General features: G+C 42.2%; 1 protein-coding gene across 1 annotated transcript; it reads right to left on the bottom strand.

Annotated features, from left to right (window-relative positions):
• Window positions 1-10413: 10413 nt before the first annotated feature.
• camk2n1 (calcium/calmodulin dependent protein kinase II inhibitor 1) lies at window positions 10414-13134 on the bottom strand. Its single transcript, XM_044350220.1, has 2 exons — window positions 12491-13134; window positions 10414-11683 (listed from the first exon to the last, which is right to left on the bottom strand). Exons 1-2 carry the CDS (start codon window positions 12657-12659, stop codon window positions 11610-11612), a joined length of 243 nt encoding a protein of 80 aa, XP_044206155.1. The 5' UTR covers window positions 12660-13134; the 3' UTR covers window positions 10414-11609.
• Between the last annotated feature and the right edge of the window lie 1654 nt (window positions 13135-14788).

Genomic DNA, 14788 nt, shown 5'->3' with positions numbered 1-14788 from the left:
TGTGCGTGTGGATGTGTGTCAGCATGTGAGGGAAGATACAGGGAGTCTCTTAGATCGTCAGTTTGGAGACAAATTTGTCAAAGGCTTAAAAGAGCTGAGTTTATTGTTGCCTCCAATCAGCTGCCTTGCCGGAGGTATCCATGGCAACTGAAAGAGTAAAAGTAAGGTTTGAGGTCTCCGGAGAATTTGGAAGAGACAGAGAGAAGGACTTTGTATTACCACATAAGGACTCATTTTAAGCGCTGAATATGACAGAAAGGATATCAAAGCAGAGTGGTCACAGTAGAAATCGGTTTTCTGTGTGAACAATCTGAAGTAAGATAAACACTCAACCCCTGAACACATAATGTCTATAAGACTGCTCAAACACTACAGTGCTCATAAATATACAGTAGGCTATGTCACTGTTCGTGTAGGAAGTATATATACTCTCCTATACTCTCCTTACATTTATACAGTAACACATCACATCACATGCTCGAAACTGTGTGAAAATGGGAAACTAATTTTAAAATGAAAACATTGTTAATATTTTTAATGACTGGACATTATGTTGGCAGTGATGAACAAATTTAGTTTTTTCTTTTGTGTCGCAACATAAGAAAAAACTGTCATAGCAGAATTAAAAAGGAGATGTAATACATTTTGGGAAACACATGTGGTTTTTATGTATGTTTCTGTTCCATATTTGTGTAACTCAGGTTTTGCTTAACTTCTCTTTTGTTTATGGGAATATGTGTGTGTGATTTATCGTTCTTTACCACATGAAGGTAAACTGACCTAGGACTTTATTTCTATGTAGCATCCATGTGTCGTGTAATCCAATGCGGGATGGTCCATTTCACTGGTATGACATGAAAATAAAAAATTAATTCATCCATTCATTCAATCATTCATACTTTGCCTCGAGGCTGATTTGAACAGCGAGAGGGTGAACAAGCGGTTCATCGTCAGCTGTGCCCTCAGTTTGGAAGCAAATGTAGAAGTTGTTCATTGTTTTGGTTATTTTTAGTTTGAAAGACCCCCGTAACAATGAAGGAATAACTGCTTAAAGAAAGTGAATAATTAAATTATTTCACCTTGAAACTGGCCCAACACAGGTGGTTCAGATTCAGTGTCGTCTTAGGTCTAACAGTCTAGTGAATGGACCAAAATGCAGACTCAGGAGGCGGGAAAGATGTGGTAGAAATAGTCTTTACTTGGGGACAGTCCTTTCAATAAGGGCTTAAAGGCAGACAGGCAACAACAGGTTTGCATGAAGGCATAACAAGGATTGACAGGCAGAACTGAACAAAAGTTAGCAGAGACCACTCAGCCACAGATGATCTAGCAGAAAGTGAGTGCTAGTTGACCTCTTTACACACTGGGACTGAGGGCAGCTGTGCTGGTGACTGGGCCACATGAGGCGGGGACTCTGTTGTGACGACTAGTGGGAAGGTGCGGAACAGCATGTTTAGAAAGACAGAAGATGGTAATCAGATGAACTACTGGTGACGGAGGACATGAGGATTTAGTAGTTGCCGTGACATTATAAATGTGTTGGTTTAGATGTTATATGATGAGTCAGGGGACACAACTCTGCATGTTACTGTAGTAGGAGGATTCACAAACAAGCCAAAAGTCTATGGACATCCAAACAAAGTATGGGGATACCCAAACACCACACCCATATGTGATTAATGAACATCTCAAATCCACAGGCATCATGATGCTGCTTTATCAGCCACCACTCTTCAGAGACGGCCTGGCTGCAGGGATTTGTTCCCATTCAGCAACAAGAGCATTATGGGTCACCCACTGATGTTAGGTGATAGGGTCTAGCTTGTAGCTGGTGTTTCAATTCATCTCAATGGTGTTGGATGGCGTTGAGGTCAGGGATCTGTGCAGGCCAGTCAAGTTCTTCCACACCAAACTGGGAAAAATGTTTGTTTATAGACCTCACTTTGTGCTCCTTGGAGTAGGCTATTGTTATGTTGAAACAGGAAAGGGCCTTTCATAAACTGTTACCACAAAAAATACACACACTATTGTCTAAAGTATCATTATGTATTATGATTTTCCTTAACTTGAACTAAAGGGTCCAAATAATGGAAAATGGCCACAGACCAAAAAATACACAAAAGTATGTAAACATTGGTGTCTACATACTTTTGAACATATGGTGTAAATAAATTAACTTTCATCTGGGTGCCCACACTGATTATTATGGCCCCAGTGACTGGTTGAATAATGATACTTGCGCAACCTTTCCAAAATGGCTACCAACATGGTTCCATTATAACTGCTGGATGTGGTACGACTGTGAAGTGATGGCAACACGACAAGTTAAACTATGCAGTAGCAGGAGTTTGTCTACTTGTTCTTTCTCTGTCTTTAACATGGCAACATTCAGGTCTTCGGTCGTCAGCTAATTAATCAGAATCAAAGGGAGACAAATCCTGTAAACACAGACAGGCTGCATCCAAGGGTCCAGAGGTGAGAGAGAGACAAGCAGAGGGGGAGAGAAGGAGATTAAAGGAGGATTTTCCCCAGACCTCTTCTCCCTATACTTTCTTCTTCGTGGAAGTCATTAAGATGCATACCCCTGATCCTTCACTCTGTGCCGGCTCCTCACTGCTTGCTCCATGAAAAAAAGAGAGAACCTGCATACCCACGCCGGAATTAAAATGGTGATACAGCACTTGTTTTCTGTCAACAAGAGAGAGCATACAGAAAAAGAGCGAGAAAGTGAGATAGCATGAGAGAGGGCAAGAGGGAGAGAGAGAGAGAGTCAGGGGCTGACAGCTGGTTGGTATTCCTGAGGCTTAGCCAGAGAGGCTGATGGTGCAGAGTGGACATCACCAAGGAATTTCAATGTGGATGGAGCAGCTTTGGAGTCAGAGCTTTGTATTACAGGTCTGAGTGTTTCTCGAACTACTGTGTGTTAAAAAATGGAGGACTCAGATTAATCTGTATTGGGGAAATCTGTATTTGACAAAATTACCTTTGTCAATTAAAGATGGGTTAAAAAAAATACATTTTTTGTATAGTTTATTCTGATACAGTTGGTGGAGGAGTATTTTTTAATTTTTCTTCAGGGAAGTAGTGTATCACTGAGAGCAATGGTTTCTTTCACAAGAACGCCTTGATCACACTCACAGTTATACTGTACATATTCACACCTGGAAGCTGCCCAATGTTCTGACGTGGGCAGCTCCACTGAGCAGTTGGGGGCTAAAGACCTTGCTGAAGAACAACTCGGTGGTGGTATTTGGGCTGGGATTGAACTGCCAACCATCTGGTCACAAGCATTTACACAAGGATTTCTTATCAATTTTGGCCTCTATTTGGGTAATGTTTTATAACTGCTCTGGTTTGGGCTCACCTGTTGGTCTTTGCTCTGCCTTTGAGGGACAGATGTGAGCGTTATATATTGCGTGATGTTAGACCATTGCAATAAATGTTTACTAAGAAGACATTTGTCAGTGGTCCGTTTGAATATCTGAGTTCCTCACAGTGTTTCAAGTGATTGATACAAAGATCGAAGGCAGATCAAGGGTAGTTGGATTTATCACAAAGGTGTGGGAAAGGTAAGATGGGAGAATCAGTGCGTGGGACTCTCACAGACTGAGCCTCCAGGATTCAACATACTGTGTTTCAGTCCCAAGGTTGGCCAGACATCTGGATCCAGCCTCCCTTCTTTCTCCAGGGGAGACCCAGCTCTCACTAAACCCCAACCAATTCACTCAATAAACAGCTGGATTGTTACATAACATGTGGTGGGGGCTAAATAGCCCCGAGTCCTTTGAAAAATCTAAAAAAAAAAAAAAAGGATTAAGTAGACTTTTCATTCGCTCACGCAGTTTGGAGTTCACATCCATTGACAATCATGCAGCCGTGTTCATTCATCTATCGGGGCCAAAGAGCTTCAAGGCTGTCAAGCCCCGGCTCAACAATTTTCAATTCCTTAATAATTTATTGATGGCGGGCAGTCAAATTGCATATCAATAATGTAGAAGGGCTCAGTACAATGTTGATACAAAACACCCTTTCAGTCGGGCTCATTCATGCTCACAGACCTGCAGACATATGTACTATGTTTAGTCCCACGTGGTCCGGCTCGGGCACATTGCATGAATCCAATCTGCATCAGTGAGCTGTGTAATGCTAGTTGATGATGGAGCAACTAAAAATGCTTCTCATGTTTTCTTTTATGAGTCTGACTTTGAAAATGTATGCAGGACGAAGCCCCAGAGGTGAAACATTGGGCTCTTTAATTGGGGTGTGGGGGGGTTGTGAGAGAACAACACATACAGACAAACAGATATGACAAATAAGGACAAATTTTGCACCTGGTGAACTGAAATGATAGAAGCGCAATATGTTAACAAAATATATGATACATTCTCAAAACTCCCAAATATTTATTTCAACTGCATCATATTCCCCATTTTCTATCTTACAGACATTTCTGTTCAAACCGTCAGTGCGAAGTTTGCAGCATTTTAGCATCATGTCATCTTACGTGACCGTGACCTCCACCCTCAGCCACTTGTAAGTTTGGGCACGAGCCAATCACGCATGTAGGACAAATTAAGTGACCAATGGCGGATTTCCATCTAGGTCAGCATCTTTTATTCAGGAGGCACGCGTACACAGTTACATGCCATCCCGCCCCGGGGGCCCTGCGGAGACCCACTCTGCCACCGAGAGATGGCCCACCATTTTGTTCTGTTTTGAAAATGATCTCCATGCATGAGATTAGCTGGGGGGCCCACAAGCTCTTCCCTTTGTTGTGTATCCCACTTTGGATATTTCCCGGCTGGTGCCTGCGTGTCTGTGTGTGTGTGTGTGTGTGTGTGTGTGTGTGTGTGTGTGTGTGTGTGTGAATGTGTGCATGGTGTGCATGCATGGTGCCAGGCTGCAGTTGAGAGCATGCATATGCTTGTGTGTGTGTTTAATGGGGCGCTTTGCTCAATGCAGGGATGAATACGATCTCGATGGAGACATCTGATGCCCGTTCCTGGTATGAAACTGTAGTGCGCTGCTGCTGAGCTTGAGGAGAACGCTTACAGCATCTCAATCTGTCTGTGGTGTTTAAAGCAATGCACACATTGCAATACAAACCACCACACAGTAGTTGCCTGTGTGACTGTGAGCAAGGCAGGGTCAAAGGTAAAACACGGCATTTATTAAGGTCACAAGAGACTCTCGCTAGTGTCATTTCCTTGAACTGTTCATGACCCTGCACTGCTGCCGTGCTCTGTAATGCAGGGCTAATCATTCCTAACCCTTACACATACATAAGCTTTTGCAGAGGAATTATACCACATGAGTAAACCAGTCAGTGCTTGTGACAGAAACCTGCTGTCAAAAACAGAACCAGCATGCAATAAATATCATCATACTTAATGTACACAAGTGCAAGTGTGTAAAGTTGGTTATATGAGGCATTACGATGCCACTGCACCAGAATGGAAAAAAGCTGTCTCTCTCAGCCGTTGGTTTCCCTCCACAGACTTAAAGCAGCAACAAAGCAACTAGGCAGTGAGAGAGAGACAGAGAGTGAGAGGTAGAGAAAGAGAGAGACCGGGGATGTGGTTGCTATAGTAACCATCTGGTGGGTCTGAACTGTTTCTCCCTGGCATTCATTTCATCATATTGAGCCTCTGTCTCTCTTCCTCTCTCTTCCTCCACTCTCACTTTGTTTATCCCTCTCTTTTCCTCCTTCTCTCCTGGCTCTCCATCTCACTCTTATCTCCTCATCTCCCTCTCGTGCTGCTCTCCCACTCTCTTCCAATCTGCCTGCCTGCCACCCGTCCTCCGCCCTTTCTTCAGTTCTCTTCACTTTCCTTGGAAAACAGAGAGAAAGAGTGTTTAATGTTAATGCGGAGTGGTCTCTATCTTTTTTGGCTGTTTGTCCATTGTTATTACTCTGTCCTGACGGTCCCATCTGTTAGACCTGTACCCTTTTTAAACAAGAACAATACATGAGGACAGTGTCCACAGTCGAAGGATTTTTTTTGGTAGGGATTCAGACTTTGTAGATGAATAAAAGCTGGACCGATATCTGATAGGGAACTTGCTTGAAAGATTGACGTCATCTGGAGTCATGATTTAGCTGCAACCAAAGTGTGTTTTACTCACTATCATATCATAGGCAGGGTTCGTTTTTGTTTTTTTCTGTTTGATTCAGCTCTGCCCAAAAAAAACTTGACGTAAAACCCCAGTCAGGAGCAGACACAATATACTGGTGTGGTATCAAAAAGGATCTATTTATTTTCCCAACCAGGACTGCATTTCCCTTTTCCCTCCCATCAGCAGTCGTCCTTGTGAATTCCCAGAAGAGTCTCAATCAGCGAGAGAATACCTGATCCCAATGCCAATTGAGCTTTCCCACCACACACACACATGCACGAACAGACGCACACATACACACACACAATTAGGTGTGCACATCTATGCACAAATAGAAAAAAATCTGAATAAATAGCTCAACATCTGCACATATGCATACACACAAATGCACACATGCAGTGGAATGAAATGCAAATGTTGCCTCAGCCATTTGCATGCCATACAGATTCTATTTCTGCATCATATAAAGCCCATTGATTCACACCAAGTAAGAGAAAAGCTGATTTTCCCAGTGAGTGGCTCAGTGTGTGAGGTCACCGCAGGTATTTCCCCTGCACCATGCTTACCACACAAAGGTCAGATTCAGGAGTCCAGTGGAGAAGAGCTCTGGGGTTCTTCAGGGACAACCATGTGAGAATCAGTCAGGCCAGAGTGTGTGTCCAGTGTGTGTGCAGCCAGGGAGTTTGCAGGGTGTGGTTTTCCTCCTTGTGTCAGTGACCTATGAATGCTTCCTTCCCTCCCTTTCTCCCATGAATGGCTTTTTCCCCATTTATTCCTATTTCTTTCTTTTTCTGCTACACCTGTCAGAGCTTATGTAACCTAACAACTATCCACTTCTTGACTTCTGTCTGCCCACTTTCACAGCACCAGTGATTAGCCTCTCATGAGTCCTCACTACAAAACCCATCTGCCACAATATTATCCAAATAGTGACTGACTTAGTTAATCAAAAGCTTCCCATTACAGTAATGACAATAATGGAGGATCTATTCACTGTCAAGTGTAATTTTGAGCCTCTTCCAGCAGCGGTGGCCACCTAGCCAAAGTCTGTGCTTGAATTTGAACTTATCTGGACAGCCTGAGGTGAGCAGCATCTGCTGTATCTCTGTGATAACAGTATTAGGATTTAGCATCTGAGTATACAGTTATGAGGTGCTGTGTGATAAACACATAACCTGCATTTGAGACATGTCTTTATGATTATCTGGGAATATGTATTGTATGTGTGTACCCTCCTGGATTTTCATTGTGATAACATGCATGGTGATGCAGATGGACAGTAAGAAGATAGATTTTCATGAAGTTTAGTTAATTATATCTGTATATAAAAATAATTGTGAAGGACAAATGAGCAAGAGAAACTTTAAATGAACTTTAAAAACAGAATGTGGCTCAGGCAAAAGTGAAGAGCTGGACTTTTGGATACTTTGTGATATATTTCAGATCACAGATTGCGACTTCCTCCACTCTGATCTGCAGCTTTTATCACTTTCAAGATTTCAGTTTTAATCCATTGGAAATCATTTGAAGCAGACAGTAACCATGCACACAACGTGTAAGTGTAACTTTAAGTTGGACCTTTGCGCCTCCCCAGGAAATGTAGTTAATAATAAAAGGAATGTCCTAACAGACTGTTGATCAGGAAATTACTTGAAAGACATTTCATAAACTCCAATATACAGCTCTAGTTAGAATGACAGCTATTATTATTCCCTTTCTGTTTTTCTTTTGCTTTTCCTTTTCTGTAAGTTTCTATTTTTAAAGACATGAAACAATAAATGGGTAACTTTACTAGTTATTAAAACAAGCTGATTATTTCTATTTCTGCCAACAAGTGCAAATACTGGAGGTCACAGTGAGACTGAAGAAGTGAGTTACATTCCCTCTGTCTGCATATTTCATAATTTCAGCTTCAAGTCGCATCTGATGCATCTGACTTACCTCTTACGATTTTTGGGGGGACAACAAACACACTGTGAACTACAGTTTGTAACAGTATAGGGCATGTACTGATCCCTTTCAGTTTAGAACTATCAGTGTAAAGATCTGTGCTGATATACAATATTACATTTACAAAAACATGGACATTAAATAGGATTGGAAACAACATTTGGAACATAGGAGATTTGAACTCTTCACTGAAACCAAGAATTACCACTGTCATCATCCCATCATCATCATGGATCTGGAATCCAATTAAAATGATGCATGAGAATCAATGTATTTGAAGGTCCGGGTGGTGAAATAGTGTTTTATTGAGAAAATGTTCTGGTAAAACAAAACAAAAAAGCAAAACGTCACCATGACACTGTCCCAGTAACCTGATATACTGTATCAACTATTAAATCTCCCCAACTATTTGATCAGAACCTCGATTTTGTACAATCCTGTCCTTTGTTGAAGCTGACACTGTCAGAAGTGTTGATTTAACTTGCCAGTCATTTTTATTAAAATCTCTCATTTGGTGTCTGTCAGTGTCAGTGTGTGTACGCATGTCACACCTGTTCCTCTTTGCTAATGCAGTTTTCCCATGTTTAGCATTTTGGTATCATGATTATTGAGCTGCAGTGTAATTTTGCAGTGTTTGTGACTGACGCACCTGCAGCTCATATAGCAACTCTTTGGCCTCTTTGTACCTTCGCTGGTCACCTTTTTGTGGCTAGAAAATCCACTCTGTCTGTTTTAAACTTGTGCTAAAACAGACTCATGCTAGAAACTGGTATTCAACATAGATTTACATGTGTAGCTGCCTTTGTAGTTTTTATTTACTATGTGCACTCACTGCCTGGATTGCTGGTGTATCTGTTGCAAACACTGCAAAATTATGTAATGCAGCAAGGAGAAAAGTTTCAGAAATCATGAAGATCCTAAATACAGGAAAACTGAATGAGCGACAACTTGTGCACCTTCAACTTGACTGAAAGGCAATCAGTTAACAATTATTGTAATATATTTCTATGATAAATAGATGATGTGACTGTTTAGCCTGTGTGATGCTCAGCAGTATGCTTCTGGTCAAGTCCTACAGGTTAACTGAATGTATGGGAATGGTACCTGACCTTGTGTTAAGACTGAGAACTAAGCTCAGACCAATCACACCGAGTTTTCACTGCAACATTTCAGATGAAAGGATCCACCACACAGAAAATCATACACTATTATTCCCTAAATGTAACACCCTCTCATCCTGTGTGAGGGGATAGGCTGTTGCTGCAGTAGGCGCCATCGTCATGGTTGACTGCCATCTTGGAAGAAGGAACTATTTTGGCAGGATAATGCGGTCACGCCACAGAGTGAATAGGGGGTCTTGAGAGAGGAGGGCAGAGATAAGAGAATGGAGAACATTCCATTAAAGATAGCGATGGTATCAAGCTGAGGCTCAGGGAAGACTATTCTGCACCGAACCCACCGCAGCACCCATCGAGTGCAAGGTGCATCTGTTACCATGGTACCCGGCCCAGGCAGCCCCTTTCATGTCTGTCAAGACTGGGGAGGGAGAGAGACTGGCAATATGTTAGTCTAGCCTGCAGTTGGAGCTGAAACGGACATGTGAGTGCCTACGTGTGTGTGTGTATGTTTGCTGCATGTATGTGTTCCCAGCACACATCCCGGCGGTCCGGGGTTTAAGATGCTGTACGCTGACAGAGGCTCGTCACACAACATGAATCATTTAGTCACCACAGCAGAGTTGGAAATGTCACGTCTCATCAGTGTTCCTCATGCCTCGGTGCCCCTGCACCATTTACATCTCTGGCCATGGAATTAAAGGGAGGGCTTGATTAAAGAGAGGAGCTGAGATTTTAGATGCAAACAGACATTTATTGCATTGGGAAGCAGCGGTGTACATTTTCCCCACAGAATCATTTGCAATACTTAAGCACTTTTTACAGTCTGTTGTGCAGTTGTCCAAACCGACTCTCCTTCAAACAAATCAGGACAAAGTGTGGATTTCAAATTCTCAGTGTGATTATTTGCTCGTCTTTCTTCCCATCTCTGTCTCCTTCCATTTCTGATCTTTCCAAGGAATGGGATGCTACTTTCTCACAGTGGAAAATGCTGACTTGACCTTCCTTGGCAGCCAGATAGACAATCCAATAACAACAGGGGAAACTGTACAAGGGACACATCCAAAAGTCAGCTAAGCTATTCGCTATTGTCTTTATCTTTCTGATACAAAACTATATTTTTTCGTGTTTTTGCTACAGTTTTAAAACAGTTAAAAAAAACCAAAAAGCAACATCAAGTACATCATTCCTTATCGTAAATTGTAAACCACAATCAACACTAAACAGTAAATAGTAGTTCGTCATAATCTTTATTACAAGATATTAGGCCACTGTACAAATCAGTGTGAATCGTACAGTACAACGCAGAATTAAGACTGTTTCTCGAGGTTTGTCATTCAAAGCTGTATACGAGGTGCTTCAAGAATACACAAGAGTTTCAGAACTTCTGCCGTGCATGCATGATTTCATATTTGCCATGCATGAGTTGGTATTTCAGTGTTTTAAGAAAGAGCCCTAAAAATGGCAACCCAACAAAACAACTGTATGAGTTAAATGTATAAAGCACATAAAAGAACAAGTTGTCCGGTACAGTATATCCCCTCATGAGATTTGGCACACACGATAATGCACAATGCAATATAAATAGTTTATCAATAGGGTGTGTACAGTCAAGTTACAGTATCAACCAATCCAGGTGAAAGCCTGGGAAGCTTACAAACAGGTGGGAGGTACACTGTATATAAATGACTTGTTAGCTGCAAAGTATGGTAACAAAAAACACTCAGGCAACATCGAGAATTGTTAAGTGAAAAAAAACATCACTCTCATTCGCTCAAAGTTTTCTCAACATACATAAAAACACTCCCTCTGGCCTCAAGTCACTGCAAAAGACATATTCCAAAGGATCAATAAATAAAGTCTTCAACACAGAGAACAAACAGTTTACCAATTCCCACTTTGTGCAAGAAAATATGGGCTACCCTTTCCATATTTACAAACTCTGTTATTCATTTGCCCTCGATCAAAATGAAGAGCAGAAAGAATGCTATCATAGGTTTGATTGATAATATATAGGAGAAGTGTGTGCTTTAGTTTTTATATTAGATTTATTTCTCTATCCTGTCCCTGATTTCTGCATTTCGACAGCGTCGCCTCCTTCATCCACATCGCCCCCCCGCTCCCCCGTTGTTGTCTTCTCCCGCTTTTGGATTTATGGCGAAACCCTGTAATCGAGGGTGTGTTTGTTTGTGTGTATGTGTTGGGGGGGGGGGGGGGTCCACCTGGGGGTCTCCTTCACTGCCATCTCCCGCCCCTGCCAGTGTGTCACCCAGATGGCCATGACTGACTTGGAGAGGAGGGTGTGGAAGTGCTGCTTGCTGCCACATGAGAGAAAGTGCTTATATACAGTGTCTTTGGATTAAAACTGGTAAATATCGCCATAAAAAATTTCAAGAGTGTCTTTTGGGGGGTGATGAGCCGAGCGCTCTAAGCATCTGCCGGGGTCTTCTCTGTTCCATTTTTCAGTGCTTCGTCGTCGCCATTCTCATCCTCGATCACAACTGTGGATGACAGGGGAGAGAGTTAATGAGGGGGGGCTCATCTTGGTGTGGCGTCTTGAAAATTCACCACTGACTGACAGGAGGGCATTAAAGCTCACAACTATTAGCACTGCGCTGTATGAGCTAAAGTGGTGTGCGCATGCATCAGAGAGTAAGAACATGCAAAAGAGAAAGATAACCATGAGTGTGATTGTGTGCGTGATGCACATTTGGAAATGTTTGAATTTCTGCGTGCCTTCTCACTGTGCACCTGCAGATCCAGTTCCTACATGTCTGCCTGTTTGCCATGATTGTCCATGTTGTGTCTGTGCACTACTGTACGTGCAACTGTGTGTCTGTCTGTGCATGTATGTGGCACCACAAGTGAGCCTCAATTTTCAAGGACCATCAGGATTTCATCAGGGATGCAGGACACACAAAAGCAAAAACACAAACAGCCATATTTTATCAACGCTGACACAAATCATAATTACACAGCAAATAAATCTCAATCATAAACATTCATTGAGGGAGAGGACATTCAGCACAACTCTGTTGAGCAGCATTCAGAAGGCATTTAACAGCACGCATTGCGCATCCAACTTGTGTTGCAATGCGAATAGAATATTAAAAAACCCATTCATCCCACACGCATTCAAAGAATAGACTATTTCTCTGATCTTACACTCTCCTGAAGACCATGTCAAAGGCAACGGTGTTGCCTATCTGGCTTCACACAGAGGCATCCTTAATTATGGTTCACTACTAACCTATGTGCGCATTCAACACACCACCATACAAACGAAAACGCCTTAATTATATAATTACCCCGTTTGCTCCTGCCTATTTGTCCGAGTTTCGGCGGACGTTTATTCTGTGAGCCATTGAAGAAGTTGTTGGTGTCTTGAAGACGACAGGTGAAGGAAAGGTGTCCCTCGTCGCCCTCATTTCCATAATGACTCATTTTTTCTTCGTTGAAAGGCAGCACTTCCGACATCTCCAAATGCGTCTTTATCACCAAGGCGCACAAACTGAAATGTATAGCTCGTCGCCAAGCTTGAACCCGGTCGTCTATAACAAACAAAAGGAGAAAAAACAATGCAATCTGCTGACACGATCTAGTCCTTTCTGTTTACCCCGAAGACACGTGTTTGTCTCCGTAGGTACGCAACAGAAATAACAGTAGAATCAAAATGTCCTCAATTTCCCCGCTCCTGGGGCTTCGGCAACATTATTCAAAATTTCCAGAGGTGTTTTTCTTCTCTGTGCGTATTGCTTTGGAAATGGAGGCGCACGTACAATAGAGCCGTGGAGCGCCCGCTGGTTTCGAGCGGCTGAACCCGTCGCACGGAAAATCTGAGGAAGAAATGCAAATTGAGGAGCGATGCAAAACACGGATCCCGGGGAGACCTGGCGAGGGAGCTGTACGGGGGTTTTCTGGTGCAGCCCAGAGAAGCTTCCAGCTGGAGTCGTGGTGTACCAATGCTCCACTCTCCGGGATCTAGATGCAATCAAACAAATAGCGATTTTATATTCAAAGATGGCACGTAAATGTGAACCAATTCAGATCTTTGGAAAATGCCGTTTACGCGCCACCACTCGACGATGCAGAGGTGTTAAATACTAAAACCTGCTTTACAGTTTTACAGATTATGCAGTTTGTTTGACCACAAGGTTTTAACATTAGCCTTCATATATCAATCCAGTCAGACCTCGCCAGAGGATGGCAGTAGTTTCATGGGCTGGGTTGTGACTTTTGGCCCCATGGCGCACTTCCAGTTCCACCTTGAGGGCCTGCACTGTTTTCACCACAAATTCTGGGGTACTATATAATACAGGCTAAACGTAGAAGGGGTCAATGGGATGAGGGTTGAAGCAGGTTTATTAAATTATCAGGATATTTGCTGGGTTAACCCTGGAACAGGTGTTTTTTAACCAGATTATTTCATGTTTCCATATTAAGCAGATTTGAGTGAACCCTGGAACTCATGACCTGCAAATTATCCAGATAAAACATCATATTGAGATGTTGAAGAAAAATAAACACAGTTGTTCTTTAATAGGCCCTCCAAAAACTAAAATAACACCCAGATTATGTCAATTTTAAAAGTATTCCTGAAATGGCTTCATGTGTAAATTTTCATTAATAAAACAATTAGTAATGATAGACATAGTTATAATGTCCTCAAACCTAATAGGAATCAGTTTGAGAAAAGTTTCCAGATCCAAGGGTGGCATTAAACAACTAGCTTGCTTGCTTAATCGTGCCCCAAGGATTTCCTTCAGGTTGGAACCGACTGATTCTCATTAGATTTACCACCCACTGCTGTTTGTCGTGTTTACTTAAATCTGTGTTCTGTATAGGAACAGCAGCACAAAGGGACTGTCTTACAAAACAGATATAGGCTACAGTAAAGGACATGCAGCAGTGGACACCCATTAAATCCTTACATAGACCCTCCTTTCTTCGAGGAACTTAACCCTTACGTACTGTTCGGGTCAAATTTGACCCATTCTGACATTTGAGGGGAGTAAAAACACCATAAATTACATTCTACAAGCCTGAAATTTTATGACTTTTCCTAAAGTGGCCGAGAATATACAAAAATGGAAATATGTCAAAATTATTTATTTTTGTGCAACTGGTATAAATATTTGTACATAGAGAGTGGTCTGGGTCAAATTTGACCTGTATTTATTCAAAGGGATTACTAGAGGGCATCATATCAAGGTGAAGTCTGGTTATGTGGAATCTATAAAGTGAAACTATAAATTGTGTATCTGTCATTGGGACAATGGGAAGAGAGGTCAAGGGGGAACTTGACACTGTCACAAGAACCGCCTGTGTTCCCATCATATTGCTACATTTGCCAGGGTTCCCACCCAGGTAGGCACCTGCACCTGCAAACAAGCCTATACAAAGTAATCAAACCCATCAATTCCCCTGCAACCAACATAGTGGTTGCCCAACTTAGTCCTCCCTGTAGCGGAGGGCAGCTTTCATAGGGCTATAAAAAGTACCTGAGAGCCTATTTCACTGATTTGGTGGAGTAGAAGGAGTGATTTGGTGGATCTGTTATTCCAAGATGAAAAAGAGACTGTGAGTTGAAGAGAAAGTATTAGAAG

Source organism: Thunnus albacares, chromosome 4, assembly GCF_914725855.1.
Source record: "Thunnus albacares chromosome 4, fThuAlb1.1, whole genome shotgun sequence".
Taxonomy (NCBI): Eukaryota; Metazoa; Chordata; class Actinopteri; order Scombriformes; family Scombridae; genus Thunnus; species Thunnus albacares.
Note: the sequence above shows the minus strand (reverse complement) of the source record. Positions and strands in the feature narration are given on the sequence as shown.